General features: G+C 39.1%; 1 protein-coding gene across 1 annotated transcript in view; it reads right to left on the bottom strand.

Moving 5' to 3' along the window:
* LOC124175705 overlaps nt 1-23,052 on the bottom strand; it is a 475,074-nt gene that overhangs the window by 36,043 nt on the left and 415,979 nt on the right. Inside the window, exons 4-5 of the mRNA XM_046556127.1 lie at nt 6,792-7,030; nt 1,121-1,340 (exon numbers count right to left, since the gene is read on the bottom strand). Of these exons, the coding sequence (XP_046412083.1) occupies nt 1,121-1,340; nt 6,792-7,030 (459 nt within the window). The remainder of the gene's footprint in view (nt 1-1,120; nt 1,341-6,791; nt 7,031-23,052) is intronic.

Here is a 23,052-nt window from a genome sequence, read left to right as displayed (position 1 = left end):
TTTAGCTGCGTAATTTAAAATGGGGCACTCTGAATGAAGTTTCTTGGTGTCATAGGTCCAATAAAGACACTGGCAAATAGTTGACGGTTCGGCCCTTTGAGGGAAGCCCTCCTCAGAAGCTGCAAAATATTATTTTGCAAATTGTAAGTTACAAGTACTTTTATCCAACGCGAGTATGTTTTACGCGTTTCTTCATGCGTGTTTTCCGTACACAAAGTACCCGTTTCTGTCACGGTCGAGTGACTCTGCGAATGCGCATGCGCAGAATACTGGAAATACCACTTTTTACTCCTAGGACTTAAAAGTGGTCTTTTCAGTACTGCGTTCATGCGCTATCGCGACGAACACAGTGAACAAACCTGACATTACGCGACCCAAACCTCAATTTCGTCCTTCGTGAAAAACATGTGACATACTCTGGTTATTTAAAAAATCATGTGTGACAGGGAGGCAATGATCCTATCGCCTCGCGTATTTGCAATATTTGTCTTCGGCTCACCTGCGACTCATTTTGCAAACTTACGCTCAGCCCAAAAAACCAAATTTGCCTCCTTGTTACACAATATACTATTCCACGAACTTGTCTCCGGACTTTTTTATGTTCTTGATTTTTCATTTAGGAAATTGTTATGGTTTTCAAGGGTAACTCTTGTATTTGATGTAAGTATTAGTCTAGGAATTGTTTGCTTCTTTGGTTGCTTTTTTCGTATAACTTATAATTTTTATTAACACATTCATCAGCTTTTGAGGAGTCCCCCCCCTCTCCCTTTCCACCTTCAAAGGGCTGAAACGTCAAGTATTTAACAGTGTCTTTATTGGACCTATGACATCCAGAACCAATACATAAACTGGCAATAATGCCTGATGAGATTTTCATAGGATTTTATGAGTTTTCACAAATTTTCACGAGAGGTTTCGGCTGAAATATACAGGCGTTGAATGATTTTCCCGAGTTTATAGAAATCGAATCGACTTTAGAAAGCTCAATGTACATCGACTATTTCATTTCTAAACATGTTACAGAGTTGTACTTGGTGAGAAAACAGGGTAGCACGTGATTAAACGTGTAAAGCATCGATCACCGAATTAGCTTGCTTGGTATGCGAAGACTCAAACTTACCATTTATGTGCAAGTTTATTAATATAAACTTCGGTGGGTGCGTGCTGATTTGACACTCGTATTGGCCTTCGTCGCTGGCGTTAACGAACTTGATCTGCAGCCGCCAGTTGTTCGGGTACTGAAATTCAACCGTGTATCTCATATCCCCGGTGTATGTGTGCTGGCCAACCGTTAGCAAGCTCAACTGTTCGCCATCAGGCAGTCTCCGGACCCAAGAAACCTGTTTAAAAATCATCGCGATGAGCATTAAACTGATATAGACTTTTTACATATTTCATTTCACATCTTTTTTGCTGTCGAGTTTCGAGACACTGAAATGCATTCTGCACGCAGGACAGTCGGTGCAACTTATTTATTTTCAAGCTAACTTACTGGCTTCGACCTTATCTTTTACTCCCATACATCAAAGTCGTTTCTGGTTTTCTTATCATATGGTGATCAAAACTGAATCTGAATTCAAGTGAAATTTATTGAGGCAAGTGCGGAAAGCGTAAATACCATAGAGATGGTTGATCAAGATACGCGTGTCCGTAAGACAGAGGTAAGTTTATTTTCTGAAAATAATAAGGGGCCGTTACATTACATCATACATTCATGCAGTTGAACAACGGCGTTTATCTTTGCCATGCCGTTTCATACCGCGTACGTCCTACATATTCCGTATATGAAAATTTAACACGTTAATGAACCCATGTCTATTGCACCCGTTGAATATTCCTGAAAAAATTAGTTCTTATACTGGCTTTTAGAAAGCTGGCAGTGTTTGAGCAGAAATAGTTGCAGCATGACTGGGGGGAATTTCAGATTCACGAGTTACGTCACTTGCTTTTTTCATGTGTGATTGTATCAGGCAAAAATACAAAACTTAGTGGAATGGGCTGTAATCTTAAAAAAACATTGAATGAGTTGTTTTTTTCTGCCTTTCTTTTCATCTCTTTTTGTGCTTCCAAGTTACTATGAATTTATCGCTATTCTTGTTACGAATTCATCGAGTAATTACAAAACGTATTTCAGTTATCAGAAAAAAAGTTTACCCTAGTTTCTAACTGTTGGCTGTTGAGTTGATTATCTGTTGTCCCCTAACGGCACAAGCTTCAAGGACAATGTTAGTGATTATTTTCCGGTTATACAGATTATGAAAGTCTTGGTGTACTGCATAAATAGTTTATTAGTTATGGATAACTCTTTGTTCTCGTAAAGTATGACACCGATCAAAATAACAAAATGCTAGCGACGTCTGTTGTGCAGAGTATTATGATTGTTTCATTATTATGAATTATAATTCTCGTCTTCATTGGATAAAAGTGAGGATTTCTCAGGTATTTCGCAATATTGGCAGTTTAAGTCCTTTCCAGTTTTTATTTTCTTTTTTATTAAACTATACGGACTCGAGCTGATGTTGAGATGAGGACTATACGATGACCACCGACGGCGACCGAAGGTAGCTGAAGACGTTGACGAAGACGACCAACGACCACGGTCAGCCCCCTGACACTGATCACTGCTCGTATACTAAAAAATTGTACGCGTTTTGTCCCCGTTTTTTAGTTCCTCTACGTGGTGCTAGTAGACTTCCGATACGCTCGCTGCTCTCGCTGACCGCGCGCAAGCTTGTCAGACAACTACTAGCTCCACTAGTGGTGGAGATTGGCGGCAGAATCAAGGGACATTTTGCGAACCACTAGTGGCGCTAGTAGTTACCTGACGAGCTTGTTCGCGATCAGCGAGGGCAACGAGCGTGTCGGAAGTCTACTAGCGCCATGTGGAGGAACTAAAAAACGAGGACAAGACGCGTACAATTTTTTAGTATGCGAGCAGTGGTGAGTGTCAGGGGGCTGACCGTGCCCTCGGTCACTGTTATTATTTTGTCTTAGTACAACGGAAATCCGCCAGGGGCCTCATGCGTCGGTGACGATGAGGTAAACAATAATGGCGGCGATCTAGCAGACAGTATCAAGGTCTTACATACAGGTCTTGCAACGAACTGAAATTTGAGTGGTGAGGGTAGCCGCGTTATTGTCCAAATTTTTGTTGCTACTACTGGCCACTACGCGGCGCTGTCACTTATTCATAGACATATGAGTGACATTACAACGTAAGGTTATCTGTGTATGAGTATCAAAAAGATTGGTTAGGGTTCCGCCAAATAATAACACTAAGTTTATGAGTAACTCGTAGCGCCGCTCTTGTGGCCATAAGTTGTAATTCTGTTTCGGACGTGAACTGATAGCCCCCCACCACATTCGCTGCAAGTCCTGTACGTAAGACCGTAGACAGTATTCACGAAAGTTTGACGTTTGCATGTGGAAAATCAAATCTGTTGCTGAAGATTACATGGGTACATTAGATAATATTTGAAAAACGAGAATAATTGTATGATGAATGTATGTGACTATAGCGACAATATATTAGTGAAAATGAAATGCATGATGAATCGAAAGACTAAAGATTAAATAAAATTCCATCGGTACGCTTTCTTGATAAAAAGAAAATGGTAATCACACTGAATCAATCATGCAAAGGATGCACAATAATAAATGTGTGGGGTTAATATTAATGAAAGTTGACAGGAAATCCAGGATTGATGTTGCGTTTCTGTCCTTTACTCAAAAGGCAAGAAAATGGCGAATTGTTGTTTGCCCGATTGTCGAACCGGATGTCTAGGAGCTGACGAAACAATCTCCTATATTTCAAAAGTAGTCCAGTGCTGTGAAACAATTTATTTGCGAAAAGCACTTCAATTATGGCGTACCTAATTTATATCAGATGACAGTTGATAATGCTCTAATAAATTGTAAGTTCTCGTTTCCACGTGATTTGCATAAGGAAGAAGTTATTGCGTACTGTCTACATTACTATACAGTTATGAGAATGCGTCAGTTTAAACTAAAACAAAAAGTTGGGAAATGGTAAAGACTAGTAGGGTAAAAAAGAAGCAAGCCAAACTATACCGTACATAAAAAAGAAACGTTAAATTTTTGAAATATGTTTTAATATAGTAATAATAATAATATTATACATAATTCGTAAATATATTATTATTACCCCATACTTTTATTATTGTGCATTCTTTGCATGATTGATTCAGTGTGATTACCGTTTTCTTTTTATCAAGAAAGCGTACCGACGGAATTTTATTTAATCTTTGGTCTTTCGATTCATCATGGATTTCATTTTCACTAATATATTGTCGCTATAGTCACATACATTCATCATACAATTATTTTATTTTGTTAAATATTAATGTATTCATGTAATCTTCAGCAGCAGATTTGATTTTCCACATGCAAACGTCAAACTTTCGTGAATACTGTCTGATAGATCGCCGCCATTATTGTTCACCTCATCCTCACCGACGCCCGAGGTCCCTGGCGGATTTCCGTCGTACTAAGACGTAATAATCACAGAGCTCAAGGGCAGTCGGACCACCTCTTATTCTTACACCGTGACACACACTGACATAATGCTCACCAGCAAACGTTCAAAGCAGCAGCCTGAAATTTGCCACGTGTCTCTATCATAATTTCATCAAGATGCTTCAAATCGATGGCACAATTTCGTACATAGGAGACTAAGAGCCTGAAAATAATTATTTAAATAAGAGTAAAAATTTTAATTTACCATGTTTCTAAAACAGACTAAAAAGTATAAAATAATGGTATAAAATGAATAACGTAGAGCACGTGCAATGGATAATAGTAAGGAGTGTAAAGAGTAGTTGCCGTTGAGAAAACTCACACAAGAGTTCATATCATTTGCAATGCAATAAAATTATTACTGATTTAGGTGAATGTTTATGGATCCATTATCTATTGCATGCGCCTCACGTTTTTTGTTCTGAATATTATCATTTTATACTTTTAGTCCGTTTTAAAAACGTGCGGAATTAATTAATTTATTCTTATTCAAATAATTTTTACTTTTCATCACCTATAGTGATATGAGAATAGTATAGGTTTTGGTTCAAGATGACTTTCTGTAATTTGAATGTATCTTCATGTCTTGGAACCTCTAGTATTTGTCCCGACAAACTCCCGTGACGATCTCGGTAACGGCTCGATGAAGAAGTCTGAAATCGCACGAGTTCAGAATCAAATGATGGGCATTAAAAATTGCCATGCCCCGTTTTCTGTGACCGCATGTTACTACGAAGAAAATTCATAAAACTCAAAGTACTCTCACATAGTTCACAAGAAATTTGCAAAAATTTTATACAAATAGCTGTAAAATGAATAAAATATTACAATAGAAAAAAATTTTATGAAAAATAAAAGAATCGAAACGTGATATTGCGGATTTGAGTGAAATTTCCAATGATATCGTCCAGAATGATGAGGTGAAAAATATTCTTGAACATTAAATATGTCATTTTAAAGCAAGAGTTTTAATAATTATTATCGTAATATCGTCACCAAGAAAATGAAATTTTATCTTATTCGGATGGTTCATACTGCATTTCGAACATTGAAGGGAACGTTTTCTACAAGCTGACATAGACTTTTTAAATTTCATCGAGGCTGCAAACATTGACGACGTGATGAAAAAGAATATGTTTATCTTAAAACCTCAGTTTTTTAATATGCTTGAGTTTTGAACATACTTGTCTGACCTGTAAAATTTGCACTTTGCATTTTCTATTCCAAAAGTACATATCGCAAACAATTTTTTTTTTCCATTCTATTGGTCAAAGGTAAAAATGATTGTTACCTATGATTGCATAGTTTCATCAAACGTTGAATGGTGTTTGCATTCGTCAAGACAAATGCAAGTCAATATTTTAGAATAATTCTCTGAAACTGCATATTTAACACGTCCATCTAATGCTAAGGCCATATAAGACCTGCCAATTATGATATGTTTTTACGGGAGAATTTCTGTGGAAAGTCTGAGATAAAATTTGCCCGCAATTTCTACGAAACATTTCGACACTTTTATAAATTATCAGCCACGGTCCAGAAGATTGCAGATTCTATTTGAAAATAACAAAGAATTATTCATTATTTCAATTGTTATGGAATTTCTTAGAAACTCGTACGGTATAAAGCTCACAAAACCTGATTCAAGTTACTTTGTGAGGTTTTAGAATAATTTTGAAATTCGTCATAGTTGACCTTTTTCGAAATTCAAATGTCTACAAAGATTTGTATGGAATTTGTATCAAGTGTAAAACAAAATTTCTTCACTTAACTGTAGAAGTAATATTTTTTCCACAGTTTTGTGAAACTATTATGAAACTCTACGAAAATCCCTACAGATTCTCCACGAATGTTTAAATTTTAGTTAAATCTCAGTATGAGGGTAGATTATGGAATTGTTGCTTTTTGAGATAAATAGTCCATTTGTATATAAGAATAGGTATAAATAATGGCAAACTATAAAATAGAAATGAATTTAAAAAAATGTACATACACTTCCGGTTGTATAATAATTTTACGTGTCACGACGTTTTCCAAATACTTTACTCACGTTCTGTGTTTCAAGTACGACCAAGGAAACCACTTTCATTTTCCATTTTTCTATTTCGAATATCAATCTATTAATATTTCATGTATCGTATTCTAGATGACCTATTCTGGTAACCAAATTGTTGTTGAGCCCAAAGTTGAGCTAAGCGAATACTTCATAGTTTTTACTGCCTTTTCTTAATCCAAGCTCCAAGATCTCCACTCACCGTTTTGTCTTGCAGCAAGGAAATCCTACAGTCCAAAGTGACTGTTGCGCCAGCTTGAACCGTGAGGTTCTGGCCCTTTCCTTCGAAATGTGGGCCCCATCGATGGTCATGATGATGATGCTTATTAAGGGTGCTGTGTGCGTCAAAGATGTAATTGAGCATTGGTGCATCTGTTGGGATTGACCGTTTCGCTGTAGTGGCCATCGTCGTTGATGTCCTCTCCGTGGTGTCAGGCGAATCTGAAGAGATAAGACCAAAGTTTCATCGGACGTTATGACTAAATCGAGGAAAAATTTTCATTTCTTTCTTATTCCAAGATACAGACTTCAACCTTGATTTTAGTTCCATTTTTTTTTTATCTGTCAGCGAGTTGGAAAAGGAGAAGAAGTTTTTCGAGAGGGACGAAAATAAACGTATTTACTCATTTCCAGTCCACCATTATCGACGAGATTGATATTAAATGGCTATCTTTAAGAAATCTTATGAATCAAGTAATTATATGTGATCACTGGGGTGGGGTAGAGGATTGCGAAAGTTCACAAATTCAACCGGACGGGATCCTGGGCCTAAATGCATGAGGTAAATGCTGGGTAGTTTCAAATTTCTCATTTTTTTTTTATTCATCATTTTACAATAATTTTAAAGTAATGGGGGAGGAGCTTGACTTAAATTTTACAGCATTTTAGAAGCGAAGTGGGTAAGTAATAGTTGAACGCTGCCTCATCATGTACGCTCGACCACGATAACGACGCTGTATGGTCGACTTCGATTGCCACCGCTAATTGGGGCCAATATGATATTGAAGTCGTATTTCGTTCAACAGAATAAATAGACGTGTGACGGATCAATCACAGGCACATATCCGGAGTCTGCAGTAGCGACCCTCGCAAATCAAAGCTTGTAGCATGTCTGTTTGCACAAGTCACGTCTCCTTAACCGTGCCACCGTGAATGTCGAGAGGGAAGTTCTTTCCGAGCAAACGTCCTGAAGCACGTGGATTCTTTGACATGTTCAGGCACAGAGGTTAGTGGCGTATAAATTATTCCTTACGGCCAGGACCAGCTTCGTCCGTGCATTTGCGTTTGAATTCAAGTAGAATCGCTGAACTCATTCGCTCTATCCACTTCATAATTGTAATAATAATAATAATGATGAGTATAATAGTGATAACGACGGTGACGATGATAATAATAATAATAATCACTTTCACTACTGCTATGCTCTTTCGTGTCCTTATAAGCGGACAGCTTGCGCAGGGTGAGGGAAAGATGGGTTGGTGACCATTTTGATGCGTCGGCACAGAAGCACCTGCATTCATGCAAAGGAACTAGACAAGACTTTGTCTAGCTGCAGCCGGACCGAGTTCAAACCTCAGCTCATCGATTCGATTCGTGATGCTACTTCGGTCGGCTTGATATTAATATCTTCTTTTACTAATCCAGTACATATTTTTACGACGACTAGGTCACACTGCTTTAAACAAATGTGCTGTATACTACTTGTGGCCGTTTTTATTTTTATATTCTTTCATACTTGGTACGTTTTCGGTGATGGAAATAACGACCATGAAAGTAATGAGGTTTTGGTAGTTAAAAGAACATACTGCAATCTGTACTAATTATTATCCAGACAATACAATTTGTTGCGAAATCAACGTAAAATTACACTATCATTATTAGATCTTCCATCTATTAAATTTAAGCCTCTTTACCACTCCGCACTGTATCTTCTCCTCTTCTTACCCGTCCCTTATATCTAAAAATCCTTGTACCCAACGTTTTCCATACATAGTATCTGTGGTTTCTTTTTCTAGCCTGCATTCTCAAGAACTTTCTTACGAATTCCAACTTTTTAATTCTATGCCTTTCCGCCAATCAACCTCCTCTGAAACTCCATCCACTTGTCCTTAGTTTTTTTCAAAATGGTCCTAAACATGCAAGATGCAGTTTAACACCAATCAACAAGTCACCTACATCCTTCTCAATATAAAACAATGGTCCTATCCTTCTCTACACCACCCCTTATATCTATCAACATTTGTATACCATAACCAATCATGACATCTAACATATTAAATAAAACAGTTGATTTATTATCCATTAAATTCACCGTACATCGAAGGTTACTTCTCCTTCAAATTCGAACTATCCTCACTTCAAGAAATTGCAGTGAGGAAGCTGCATGCCCATGTGATATGGCAAGTATTAGGGTTTTGTCTCGTTCACTCGTGAATACTCACTGGTCAGACTTGCTTAGCTTTAGGTTATGTTCCTTCAAGAACCCTGTTCATCTCTCACGCCAACATCTTGATGACTGTTTCAGTCCATACAGACTCCCTTCGAGTTTACAAAGTCATCCTGTTTCGTCTTCGTAGCTTTGAGGTCGTATCATGTAGATGGTTTCCGGTAACTTTTTATCAGAAAGGTTGTTTCTATGTCGAACCGTTGTAGCTTTAATCCTGTTGATGCAGCTAGCACCAATATCATTCGTGTTGAGTCGAACTTGACAACTGGGCTGAATGTTTCGTTATAGTCAACTCCATATTTTTCGGAATACCCCTTAGCCACCTGTCTGGCCTTTTACCTTACTATCTCTTCATTTGGTGATCTTTTTATCTTGTAGACCCAGCGATCTTCTATCGCTGTTTGTCGGTTCAGTTATGTTAGCGACCATGTTGCATTCCATGTGAGCAAGGCTACTTCTTTGTCCATGGCTCGCTTCCACTTCACCGCATTCTAACTTGCGATTGCTGCAGATTTTTTTTTAATTTGTGTTCTGTCTCTTAACGAATGAGATTGTGGTTGGTCTCGTTGTTCTTGAGATAGTCTTCCCTTCGGTACTTCAAAGACCTTATCTTCTGAGTTGTCTTCCTTCTCATCTTGTTGTTCTTCCTGTTTCTCTTCTTTTGCTTCTTGTTCTTCTGAAGATTCGTCTTCTTCGGTTGATTGCTGGATTTAAGTTAATTTCGTTGTGGTATTTGTTGAAAGGATCCATCTGTAGCTTTTCTTTCACGTTTCTTTTAAATTTTACATCCATGCCATATTTAACTTAGTTTTCTCAGGCAAATCAAATTTTGAATCTTTCCTTGCTTTATGGTAAAGTTTCTTTTTGTTTTGACACATGTGAGTACGCTTTCACTCCAAAAGCAATCAATTTTTCGAGCTTTGGTTTCTTGCCACACCAAAGTTCATACGGTGCTTTGTCACGAATTTCGCTTTTGCCTATGCGATTCAGCATGAAGGCTGCGGTGTCGGCTGCCTTCGCCCACGGAATTTTCTGTAACTCTGTGGCATGTAGCATTGCCCTTGTTGATTCTATGATAGTCCTGTTTTCCTTTTCAGCACTACCGTTTTGCTCCGGAGTGTAAACTACGGCTCTTTGACGGTGAATACCATAACTTTTTGTGATTTATTCCACCTGCTGATTAATGAATCAAGTGTGAACGCTGCTTTGCTTGGCCATGTAAGCTGCGCATGGCTCTGCTCGTTTGTCTGCCTGTGATGGTCTTAGCAGCTTGAACTGCATTTGACATAGTTTATGCTTGCGTACTTCCACTACTTCAACAATTCATCTGCGTATAAAACAGCATTCCTTGGAATCTGCAACAAGCTGCGTATCTTTATCGAGTGCTGCTCTAGCAGAGAAAACGTTATACTTTAATTCGGGTACATGAAGCACCTCATTAGGATGCTTCACCTTCCGGACGATTTATTATCATATGCAAGTACGTTTATGTTACCTTTGTCAACAACATACGTGTTTTTACCATTTTGGGATATCATCTTCGCATAGGGCTACGGTCTCTAATAACAGAGCTTCACCTTTTGTTTCATTATTGTTATAGTTTGTCCAGTATCTTAAGCAGTCGCATCTCCAGTAACCAGGCTTATTGCATACGTAAGAGTTACCAGGCTTGTTCTTCTGCAACGATTGCTCGCCACTCTTATTCCACTTGTCATTCATCTTCATTCGCTTGAATGCTGCATGTTCTTCGTTTTCTGCTTCCGATCTTTTGTCCATTTTTTCCCGAATCTAAGTATCTTAGTGATATGATTTCTTCACTCTTGTTGAACTTGGTTGAGTCTCAAGCAACTCGTCATACGCTAATTATGTGATGAATACTGATAGTAGTGATAAAAATATGGCCTTTGCAAAGTCAGAAATTCCGTTCATTGCCGGACATAATCTTCTCGAACTATTTCATGCTTTTATCATGCCGCGCAACGCAGAACAGATGTTTGTCCGCCGACATTTTTTTTTTGCCTTCTATTGTTGGCCTTAGAAGTACAGTGAAACCTAATTAATGAAGTGGAATGAACACTCAAGAATTTCATAATCATTGAAGAAATTAGTTGTTTTCTTAGTGCCATAGAAAGAATGCTACTCTCAGCGTAAACCGATTACACCATGGCTCACGCCTGAATTAAAATCGCGTATCAAAAGACGCAAAGTACTTTATAAATAGGCGAAGAAAGCGAATAGTCTGTTGGGATATGCAATTTATTGTAGATTTAGAGATGATTTGACGTACAAGTTGACACATACGAAAAGCGACTATAATTTCAGCAGATTAGCTGACATTAATAATGTAGTTAGATTATGGAACAAGTTGATGACACTTGGGCTAGTGAAAACATCATTGGCCTCCTCTCTCAACTTTTTTACACCAGATCAATTGAACTCTTACCGTCGTGTCTATTTCTAGTGTATTGCCAACTTGTTCTGACGAAGAATTGCATGTAATTAAGACCCCTGTTGTTTCGGTGAATCATCTGTTTCAGTTTAAACATGTAACGGAAAATGACTTATTCCAGTTGATAACTACAACTGTTTCCAATTCTCATTCGTCGGGCTTGACTGTATCTTTTCGTTTATAATTGAAAATGCAAATCCACAAATTGCTCCCTTGCTGATAAAATTGTTTGATTCATACTCTGACTCTCTTATTTTCCGTCAAGCTTGAAATGGGCTTTCATAAGACCACTCTCAAAAAGAAATTCACCATTTCCTCCTTCTGACACTCGACGGATAGTAAATTTGAGTGAACTCTCCAAAATTTACACACAGATCGGTCACAATCAGATAGCCAAATAACTTACGAACAACAGTATTTCAGATTCACGGTAATCAGGATATCGCAATACTCATAGTACCCAGACAGCTTTGCTTCAGCTTTGTCCTGAAATTAGAAAGTCGGGTGACGATGGGTGCGTTATTGTTTCAGTATTGTTTGATTTTAGCAAAGCCTTCGATAACGCTTTCCATCCCATTCTGCTCAAAACTCTTTGAGATATCAGTTTCTCTGAATCGTTCTTAAGTTGTGTGCATTCTTTATCGTACTAGTAGAACACAAGCTGTTATTGATAAGTCAAATATATCTAATTGGCTTCCTACTACTTCTGGAGTCCCACACGGCTCTGTGCTTGGACCTTTATTGTTTTTTTATCTTTATCAACGACATAGAAGCTACTTTTAGATATTCATCTCTTTCTCTGTCGGTATCTCTTTTGCTCTTTCATTCCTGCAATTTAGAAACTTCAAAGGTATAGCGGGATGAATAAAAAAGGAGCCTATATTTCTTGTATCGATTTATTTTTATGTAGTTACAACATATTCTTGTCGGTACGATGTTTATCTTATCAAGTAAGAACTCTACAAATTGTGTCAGTAGGTATGTGTATTTAACAATTAAGGTGACGGGGTAGTCTTTTCACCCTAACGTCGTGGTGACAGTAAGTGCTTTCACAACCCCATTTCAAGTGTTCGGAGATACAAACAGTTCACTTCGTTTTTAATTCTCAGTATGTTGATATTACAAATTTTTTTTTTTTTTTTTCAAACTTATATGTCATCAATCGTCAACGTATCAAAAATTCATGACGCATAGAAGTCATGGAAAAGATTAGCAACCGCATGGAATCATACCTACTCCCCCGTTCCCCCTGCCCCGCCACTTCCTTGAAAAACAATATTAAGTGTTCGATTCTTGAATTCCGGAAACTTCACTTCACGGAAGACCCAAAAGATACTTGAAAATACTTTAGAAAATACTTGAGATACCCTGTGAGAATTCCTAAACCTCATTGAGTCGTTATAAGCCGCCTCTGGAGAAATGCTGGGAATCTGGTGAAATTAACGTAAGACAGTAAAATTTCTGTTAAAATCTTTTTTAATAGTTCTTAAAACCTTTTACAAAAATTTCCTAGTTCTGGTGCTAAGGACTAAGATATCATTGGAGAAATCTTGTTAAAATTTTTAAAATATCACCCAATCTTCATCAACTTTGACCAAAATTATTTTTGACAGCTTCATTACAGGTACCTACATTCTCTGATGACGACCATATGATCAATAATTTGAATGGAAGTGCACGCTTAATAAAACTTATTTCAGATTACCAACCATCAGCAATGAACGATACATACACGTAGAGAATAAAACAGCAGATTCTGCTTAAAATTGCAGGAAACAAGGGACACATTAAGTTTTTCGATAACATATACTTTGTAAAATGCAGAATTTACTCTGAAAACAGTAAAAACCGCTGTACGGAGACCAAAATCTACTATATTTACAGTCGAAAATAAAATTGAAATGGGTATTTTTCACCAAAAATCTTAATGTGTCTCTTTTTCTCTGCGGTTTCGACTAAAATGTGCTTTCTTTTTTTTTCGTCTCGTTGTGTAACGTGATTATACCAAAAGATGATATAGAAATGAAACCCTGTGCCTGTCTCCAATCAGAAGACTTCAATTACTTTCGATGAGAAACTGATGTGTTCATGAAATACATAGAAGTTATCAACTGACTAATTTGACCGAAAAATAATTGTAATTGCTGAAGTTCCGATCCCATCGCTCAGAATCTTTGTAACTTTTAGAGTAACTTTAAGCCTAAGCGTTCTACAGGAAATTTTGATGAATATTTCTTTGAACAAGTTTATCCCAAAGGAGGCACAACTCTCTCGACGCTTTCGAGCTTTTTTATTAGAATTCAAGGAACTCTGCTGGGAAATTTTTGGTGAGTATTTTTTTTTTTTTTAATTCACGAAATGGATTACTATTTCAGCTACTGCTACTTGCTAGTCGCAAATAAAATTGAACGTACTGAATATTTATATGTCGGAAAATGTGAGGATTTTTTTATTCATTTTTTATTGCGTGATAATAAGTATTTCAAACCTTGGAATGAACAAACGTGAACAAATTCAACAGTTGATTGTTTTAGGACTGGAATGGATACTTGAAAAGTTACATTTATCTGTGTCTATTACCTTACACGTCACCACTTCTTATGCAAATTCACAAAATGAGTATAATGTATTCTTATGGATATATCCATCATCTACATAATCTTGTTTCTGTATGCATCAGGTAGTGAGTTGTTCGGGAAAACCATCTATCATACGATGTTCGATGGATATAATCGAAGCATAAAAAAGCCGATAACTCCTCCGGCAAACGTCTTTCTACGAAACTGTATCGGAGAAATGTGGTATCTGAATTTGCCAAGAGAACCAAAGTATGACCTAGTTAGTATGGGCCAAAGTGGCTCGTGACGGTTGACACTATTATTGAGAGGCTATGAAATTAATTGATTGCAGCAAACCGCAACTCAAGATGCAGCTTTTTTTCTAAAAATATGTTTAATCGCTTGAATTGGACCCAAACTCCGAACCCTGGATCTTTCGCTGTCCAAGCGACTATTCTAACCACGAAGCTACCCAGACCACTGCCGAAACGTTCCCCGGAACTTTACACTGTAGTCAATGATATGTTGCAGCATACACTTGAATGATTATACTATAATATTGACACCTTTAGTTTCTACTGAACAATAAAAAGTCAATACAATTATGAAATAATAGAGAGAAAAAATGTGGATCTTTATAAAAAGATATTTCTTTTCCGAAATTTGATCTCCATCGCTTTCACATACTTATTTTCAAATTCATTCGTGCATTGTACGTTTTAAAATTCAGAAGAGTGACAAACAATGCAATCTGCTATAAATAACCCGTGCAGCTTGCAGTTCGTCTTGCCTTCCTGTCTACGGCGTCAAACCGTGTTTTATTGTGTATATATATATATATATTGTACCCTTTATCGTCCTGAATACCTACATCTGCACTCCAAAATGCATAAAATATCGCAGCGACGTTTGGCTGCTGAAGAGTTTCCTCTGCAGTGATGCTGGTTCCGCGCCCCGAGGCCTGTCAGATGCAATGTAACTGGTCTTGCTAATCGATACCGTCAAAAATGACAAATCACTTGGAGGAGGCGAATCGATCAATGATGGCCATCTCGAATATCAGAACATATTCTGGTTGTATTCATGACCATGACCATGAACCGCGACAATCAAACATGCTCGTTATTGCCATATTATCTTTACGAAATGAAACACAGAACATTATTATACTGCTGTAAGATTTTGTCAAAATCGGGGAAATTTTGAAGTTCGCATTTAGCCGACGAAATTTTAAATCGCTGACTTCTACTTGGATTCAGAAAAATCGTATTTCAACCCGGTGAATTCGCTAGTACAGTATGTACGTTGTAAAAGTCTGCGTGCGCTTGAAGGTGAAGGCTGTTGGATTTATTAAACAGAGGCCACAGGGTTACGAGTGGTTATCCGTTTTCGGGTCAATGGTACAGCATGGTTAATGTAGGATTGTTACAAACTTTCCTTTTCAAAAGTTTCTGAGTTGTTCACGCTCCGAGAACCAAGCGCTGACTTTTCTCATACAATTCGAAACGCTTACATGTATACCTATGGTATACCCTGAGACACGGATTTCCGCTGTCCCCGAACAATCCGCAAAAGTTTCCGAGTACGAACCTCACGCACAACGATTCGACGGCCCTCGACAGAAGCCCGAATCTTACAGAGAATATCGCAAGATTCTGTACGGTGCTTGGCATGGTAAATAAAACAAAACAGTTTAACAAAATAGAACAAAAATCATCTCTTACGTAATAGTAGCAATACAACAGCAAAAAACAACGGATAAAAAAAAAACGTCTTGACGTAATATAACGCATGACAGATTTCAAGAGAAATAAAATGTAGCAGAATCAAAGAAAATGCTAATCCATATCTTATGCAGGTCACGGACAAACAAAAAAATAACCAACTTCAATACTTAGCTGTAAACGAAGACGCAACTCTCGGTCTGATCAGATCCATTGCCAGTAACGAAAAAAATAAAATAAAAATGAAAAGGAATATATACAGCACGACACTTAAGCGCGCTTATCGCAATGCATGAAGTAACAGAAGCGACCAAGCTTAAGACTCCGGCGCTCACCACAATGACAAAAGACCTTAGAAAAGTAATGATTTTGCTCGATCGCACTGATAACGATCGTGTCTCTACTTACAATTAAACATTACTGCGCTAATCGCGACCGAAAATACAAAAAGATGATTATTGCTCAAGAACGCTGGTCGCGATCGTACCTCAACTGACACACCACTGCGCTAATCGAGAGCGCAACAAATGAGACACTTAACACTAAATTAACGTAATGCTCGCAATTTGTAAATTAACCTTAATAACCTGCAATATTCGCAGCAATACAAAAATTAATACCAAATAAAAGCGCCAATTGCAATCGTAAATCGAAACCTATTCACTACGTGTGGCAATTTTAGCAACAAGAAACTACGATAATAATCATGCTAGTTACTATCCAATAAGGAACATAAGACAAGCCGAAAAAATACCATTTGTTTCACGATACTTATCATGGAAAAGAAAAAAGTATAGGTTCCATCAGTAGAAAGGAAGAAAGAGAAGCGTTACGTCTGGCATTTCACCACACGTCCTCCCCACCTTCTTCGACCATCTTTTGTCTCTACCTGCTAACTCTTCCACATTCCTCATAGTATATATAGTCTCCATTTTGTCCTTCTGTTTCTATCCAGCCTCATCGCCTTTACTTGGCTAATTATATTCTCCACTATTCTGGATTCCCACACCTTTCGTCTACTCATACTATTTGTCTCAGGCCCACTTGTATTCCAATGTTCGTCTAATCCACTTCTACTGCTACGTCCTACAAACTCAACTTCTAATTTCAAAATACACTTCGTTTACACGTTACAGGCCTCACTAGCCTAATAAACCGTCTACGCATTCAATTAAACGTTTCTCATCTCACTTATTGCTTCTTCCACCTTTTTCCGAGCCTAGGGCATTGATGAATATGGACCCGATGAAACCCAAAACATCTTTAGCATATATAGGGGGATATTGATACCGTCCGTCAACACCAATCCCTCTATCCGGTAACATTCTGGTGGCAGCGGTAGGATTGGATGTATGGTGTTCAGTTACACACGAGTTAGCCTAGATGTGCAGTAGCGATATTGTGGCTTCAAATAGCAGTGTCTTGAATTTGAGTTCACAGAATTTTTTTTTGAGATCTGTCTACGATATCGGTGATGTGGCAATCGATCACTTGCACTTGAACGTGGATTCGGAGAAGACTGAATATAGTCTTTGAAGGAACTGTCGTAGCAGAATTACTTATGACGTTGGTATGGGTTGGGCAATGATTCGTAGATATCTTCCTTTGTAAGTAGCACGATAAATTTTGGATTTGCTTTTGAGAAAGGTTTCAACATTCATTTCGTGAAGGCAGTGAGACGAGCGAATCCGCTGCCTCAATAATGTTACGGGATAGAGGGATTGATATTGGTGAGCCGTATCAATACTCCGAAAGCCCTCAAACACAAATTACTCTAATGGTAAGTGTTTTTATTTTCATAAAAAAAAAAATCCTAAATGTAGGTATGATTTTAAACCGTCCAAACCGTAACCCCCCCCCCCTCCAACCAACTCATCACGAAATAATCGCGGTGCATTCGAAACTTTAATATTAAACCGCTAGCCTGCCTTAATTCTACGCCAAAGGCTCACACAATGCGATACGCGGCCTATTCTTGAGAGGTGACACTTTTAAAAAAAAGCTAACATGACTTAACCGAGTACAACAGAATTGGACTGGACGCAATCAATGAACAAAATGACTCGATTAACGTTGTCATTTAGCGTTCGAATCCGCTCTTCAAACAAAATAAACTCGACTTAACAAATTGCGAACACTTTCCGATACACAAATTTAAAAATAATCAAAGTAGTGTATATATGCCGGTTCTAACTCAAAGATGGCGGCGCTCCCCCCTAGTTCCCCCCTAGCTCCCCCCTAGCTCCCCCTAGCTCCCCCCCTAGCTCCCCCCTAGCTCCCCCCCCCCCCCCCGACTCGCGGCGCACCGTCTCCACACGTGCACCCCCCCCCCCCCCGACCCGCGGCGCACCCCCCCCCCCCTGGTCATTTTCGGCGGCTATTTCCATAGGATCACACACACACACACACACACACACACACACACGCACACGCACGCACGCACGCACGCACACACACACACTAAATAATTCCTGTCGAGACTTGTTTGGCGCCGGAAAGCCGCACACAAATCGGATAGGGTAAAAACTCGCTAGATCTATTGAAAAAATTCCAGGAAATTGCTCTTTGAGATGGTGCCGACAATGCACTTAAACCAATCTGGGGCAGTGGTCCCCATAAAAATTCCTCGCACAATATGCGTGTCGAGACTTGTCCAATGGAAAAATTGTAGTGGTGGTGGGTGGTATATAAAGCGTACGTCTATCGTGATCGTCACTCTGTTCTCATCGTATTCTCATTGTGAACTGTTCTCGCTCGTGAAATAACCTCGAAACGCGATGGATCTAGCAAAAGTTAACCACGTCAGCCGCCTGGAGAATCTGCCAACCAAGAAGATGTCGGAACTCGAAATTGGGGGAGTGTATGACGTCATCGGGTTACGACTGGTCAAAACAAAATTCGGGGTACGTGTTCTGGCGACAATCGATGGAGAATACAACGTCTTCTTACCGCCGAGAATCGCAAGAGTTCTACAAGAAGATTCCAGTCAGCTGACTGAAATGTGTAGCATGGCCGGAGAAAATCGTCTGCAAATGAAATACCTTGGTGGAGAATTCAACAAGTTCGAATTTTCATGCAGTTATGCGCCTTAAATGAACTATGCGACCCCCCTCTACTTCCACAAAATTCATCCACGAGGGGGTAAAAGCGGGTGTGCTGGAGATGGAATAGTCAGTCTTCCACATACAATCCGTCAGTATATAATCGAGCGCAACATTCCCACTCCTCAACATGGCGATGATCCTAGACGTGCAATGTTTTATCGGTCATAACATGAAGTTTGTACCCAAGGAAGTCGCAGTCGTGAATGTAAACGGGTCGGGTCTGGATTACATCATTTTCAAGCCGCCCTATGATTTGGCAAGCCTACCACTTGAATGTAGAGCTACCAATGTATGGTTGACGCACAATCACCATGGAATATCATGGAACGCAGGCAACAAATCTCACGAGGATGTGACGAAGATTGTGAGAAAAATGGTTGAAAATGCGTGTTACGTATACGTCAAAGGGGCGAAGAAGAAAGCATGGCTGACGGAGATCGTCGATGGTACAACGAGGGTTATTAATATGGAAGATTTGCATATCATACCCCCTGCACTGGAAAAATTGAGGTATATGGAAGCGGCATCGTGGCACGACGCGAACCATGGATACTCTCCAGCGAATAACCTCCAGCAAGCAGCAGCGCCAGGCTCAATTTGGTATGATGACAACTCTGAATACATCCCGGCATACAATTGCGCGTTTGAAAATGTGCAGCGACTAAGGAGTTGGTATTCGAAGGAGTGTACCAGCTCCCTCGAGAAATCCTTCCGTCTGTACAAAGAATTGGATGGTTTAAGGGGAATGATGTCCGAGGATATAGCTTTTTTACCAAAAGAATTTATCTGCACGTTCGCATCAAACTCCATCAATGATGTGTGGGATAAACTACCAGAGAATATGAAAATGGACCACGCCGTCGCAAGGTTCCGCAGATGTAGCATACATTATACACCAGGACCCGATGGCGATATCGTGGATGGACCGAATCCTCTAATTAAAGACTGTTTAGCTTGCAATCGTGTGTATAGATAATATGGACAATATTTACCAAAATAACAATAGAATTTATTACGATATATACAAATATATTCGCGTTTATATGTAGAATATTCGATAGAATTAATGTCAATTATATCATAGCTTATACATAGAATTAAAAAAAAATATATTCGCGTTTATATGTAGAATATTCGATAGAATTAATGTCAATTATATCATAGCTTATACATAGAATTAAAAAAAAATATATTCGCGTTTATATGTAGAATATTCGATAGAATTAATGTCAATTATATCATAGCTTATACATAGAATTAAAAAAATTTACTATTCGATAAAATTATAATCTAGAAATAGGATACATTACAAATATATATCTTTATAACTTTTACCCATTCTCCTCATACAAAATGTAAATGTTATGAATTTTTACTTGTGAAAAAATATATAATCAATAATTATGAATTTTGCGTGGTTTATTCCTCGAAATCATCCATAAAATCATTATCGCTATCCTGTTCGTTAACATTATCATCATCATCGCTATTTTCATCATCTATAATTATTACAATAGTTTCATTCGCCCATTTTTCTACAATTATTTGCATACATATATCACCGTAATTTATATAATATTGGCTGTTTGGTCTCACTCGAGCAGCTCGCGCATCCTCAACGAGATCCCGAAGCTCCTCCAACGAGAACTCGCGTGTTGCTTCGGAAAAGCCTATAATTATCTCTTCCTCAGCCTCCTCATCCTCGCCCCAATCAATGCTCGACCACTCGTCGTTATCATCACTCGAATGAGATAACATTCTTCCCAAAATTGATTCGCGATGAAAAATCTGTAAAAAGAGCAAGCCGAAATAGAAAAGTTGATGCTGCTGCACTCATCATTTATATGCATGATAAATCTCCAATTCAAAAAAGTTTCCACCTATTCAAAATGAGTGATACGGAGAAGGTGTGGAAGATACTAGAATTTTATTTTAATGTAGTGCTACTCACCAATCCTCGCCCGAATAATAACCATCATCGTCAGCTCTATCTATGTCTCCCAGGATTTCACGGATTTCATCAATCTGATCCAGAAGTAAACCGAATTCAAAGCGTGCGTCATTACCGCCATTCCAAACACCCTCCACCTCCTCCACCTCCTCCTCCTCCTCCTCCTCCTCCTCCACCTCCTCCTTCTCATCCTCCACATCACTCGATGATGATGATGATTCGAGATGATGCTCGCCAGCCAAATTATGTTCAAACTCGCGATGATCATCACCAACACTATCGTCAATACATCGCTCGGGGTTGATAATTAGCGTATCAGCATCACTATCAGTCAATTCATCCTCATCATCCTCCTCATAATAAGCCGCCCCTCTGCACACCCGCTTATATGTCGGCGATCGTGGTGATGAATGGGGTGGGGAGTCTGATGGCCCCCTTTTCTGTCCGTTCATATTTTTTCGATATGATTCTAAAATTTTTCCAGAATTTTTATGGATACGATGATAGGGAATACAGAAAAGTTAAAACAAATCGAAAAAAACTTTTGTTAACATACTAATCAAATGCGATAATCATTACGGAATTCAAATCAACATTATCGTAAGAGGATTGGCGTAGCAGCACATACATATATATGTGTATTCTATAAAGTACTCACAAAAAAATATAAACTCGTTGAAGTCTTGAGGTTTTTCCAATGAACACCGATTTTTTTCTTTCTCACAGCTCACTTTATCAAAAACGTCTGTTTTGACACGAAGGATTTTTCAAAATTACTAGAGAAGTTTTCAAACCACTGTTCGAATAAATACTAAAGGACTCGCACCCGCCCCCCACCGAGCAAAACCCAGCCGGCCAATCATTCGTAGAGCACGCATCACGTGACATAGAGACGAAAGAGTGACGCGGGGAAGGCGGTATAAGCTAGGAGAAAATTTTCTCAAGAGCTCGCCAGCTTTCCATTGCATACCCCACGCTAATATGGTTGGGGATGTGCAGGCTCGCTATCAAGAGTCGTAAAACCCCAAAACTGCATGTGCACATACCATCCGGTGAAGATCGGGCAAGATAAGATTTTTCTGACACCAAACACTGTTCGCCACTCGCTTTTCGTTGACCGATTTTTCCCACCACATGGCTCACGCTGCTTAACGACTCATAAAACCCAAAAATTTAGGGATGGTGGGAGGGGGACTGCGGACCCCGTCGCCTCTGACGCCATTTTTTACATGAATTTCATCTTCTCTGCAGAGTCGGGAGGGTGATGAAAAGCGGGCAAGATAAGATTTTTCTAACACCAAACACTGTTCGCCACTCGCTTTTCGTTGACCGATTTTTCGACGAAAGAGTAACGCGGGGGAGGTGGTATAAGCTAGGAGAAAATTTTCTCAAGAGCTCGCCAGCTTTCCATTGCATACCCCACGCTAATATGGTTGGGGATGTGCAGGCTCGGACTTGCTCGCTATCAAGAGTCGTAAAACCCCAAAACTGCATGTGCACATACCATCCGGTGAAGATCGGGCAAGATAAGATTTTTCTGACACCAAACACTGTTCGCCACTCGCTTTTCGTTGACCGATTTTTCCCACCACATGGCTCACGCTGCTTAACGACTCATAAAACCCAAAAATTTAGGGATGGTGGGAGGGGGACTGCGGACCCCGTCGCCTCTGACGCCATTTTTTACATGAATTTCATCTTCTCTGCAGAGTCGGGAGGGTGATGAAAAGCGGGCAAGATAAGATTTTTCTAACACCAAACACTGTTCGCCACTCGCTTTTCGTTGACCGATTTTTCGACGAAAGAGTAACGCGGGGGAGGTGGTATAAGCTAGGAGAAAATTTTCTCAAGAGCTCGCCAGCTTTCCATTGCATACCCCACGCTAATATGGTTGGGGATGTGCAGGCTCGGACTTGCTCGCTATCAAGAGTCGTAAAACCCCAAAACTGCATGTGCACATACCATCCGGTGAAGAGCGGGCAAGATAAGATTTTTCTGACACCAAACACTGTTCGCCACTCGCTTTTCATTGACCGATTTTTCCCACCACATGGCTCACGCTGCTTAACGACTCATAAAACCCAAAAATTTAGGGATGGCGGGAGGGGGACTGCGGACCCCGTCGCCTCTGACCTCATTTTTTACATGAATTTCATCTTCTCTGCAGAGCCGGGAGAGCAATAAAACTCAAAAATTTAGGGATGGCCGGTCGGATAAAGGGTGGGCCCAGT

Source organism: Neodiprion fabricii, chromosome 2, assembly GCF_021155785.1.
Source record: "Neodiprion fabricii isolate iyNeoFabr1 chromosome 2, iyNeoFabr1.1, whole genome shotgun sequence".
Lineage (NCBI taxonomy): Eukaryota > Metazoa > Arthropoda > Insecta > Hymenoptera > Diprionidae > Neodiprion > Neodiprion fabricii.
The sequence above is the reverse complement of the archived record's forward strand: the minus strand, read 5'-3'. Positions and strand labels throughout refer to the sequence as shown.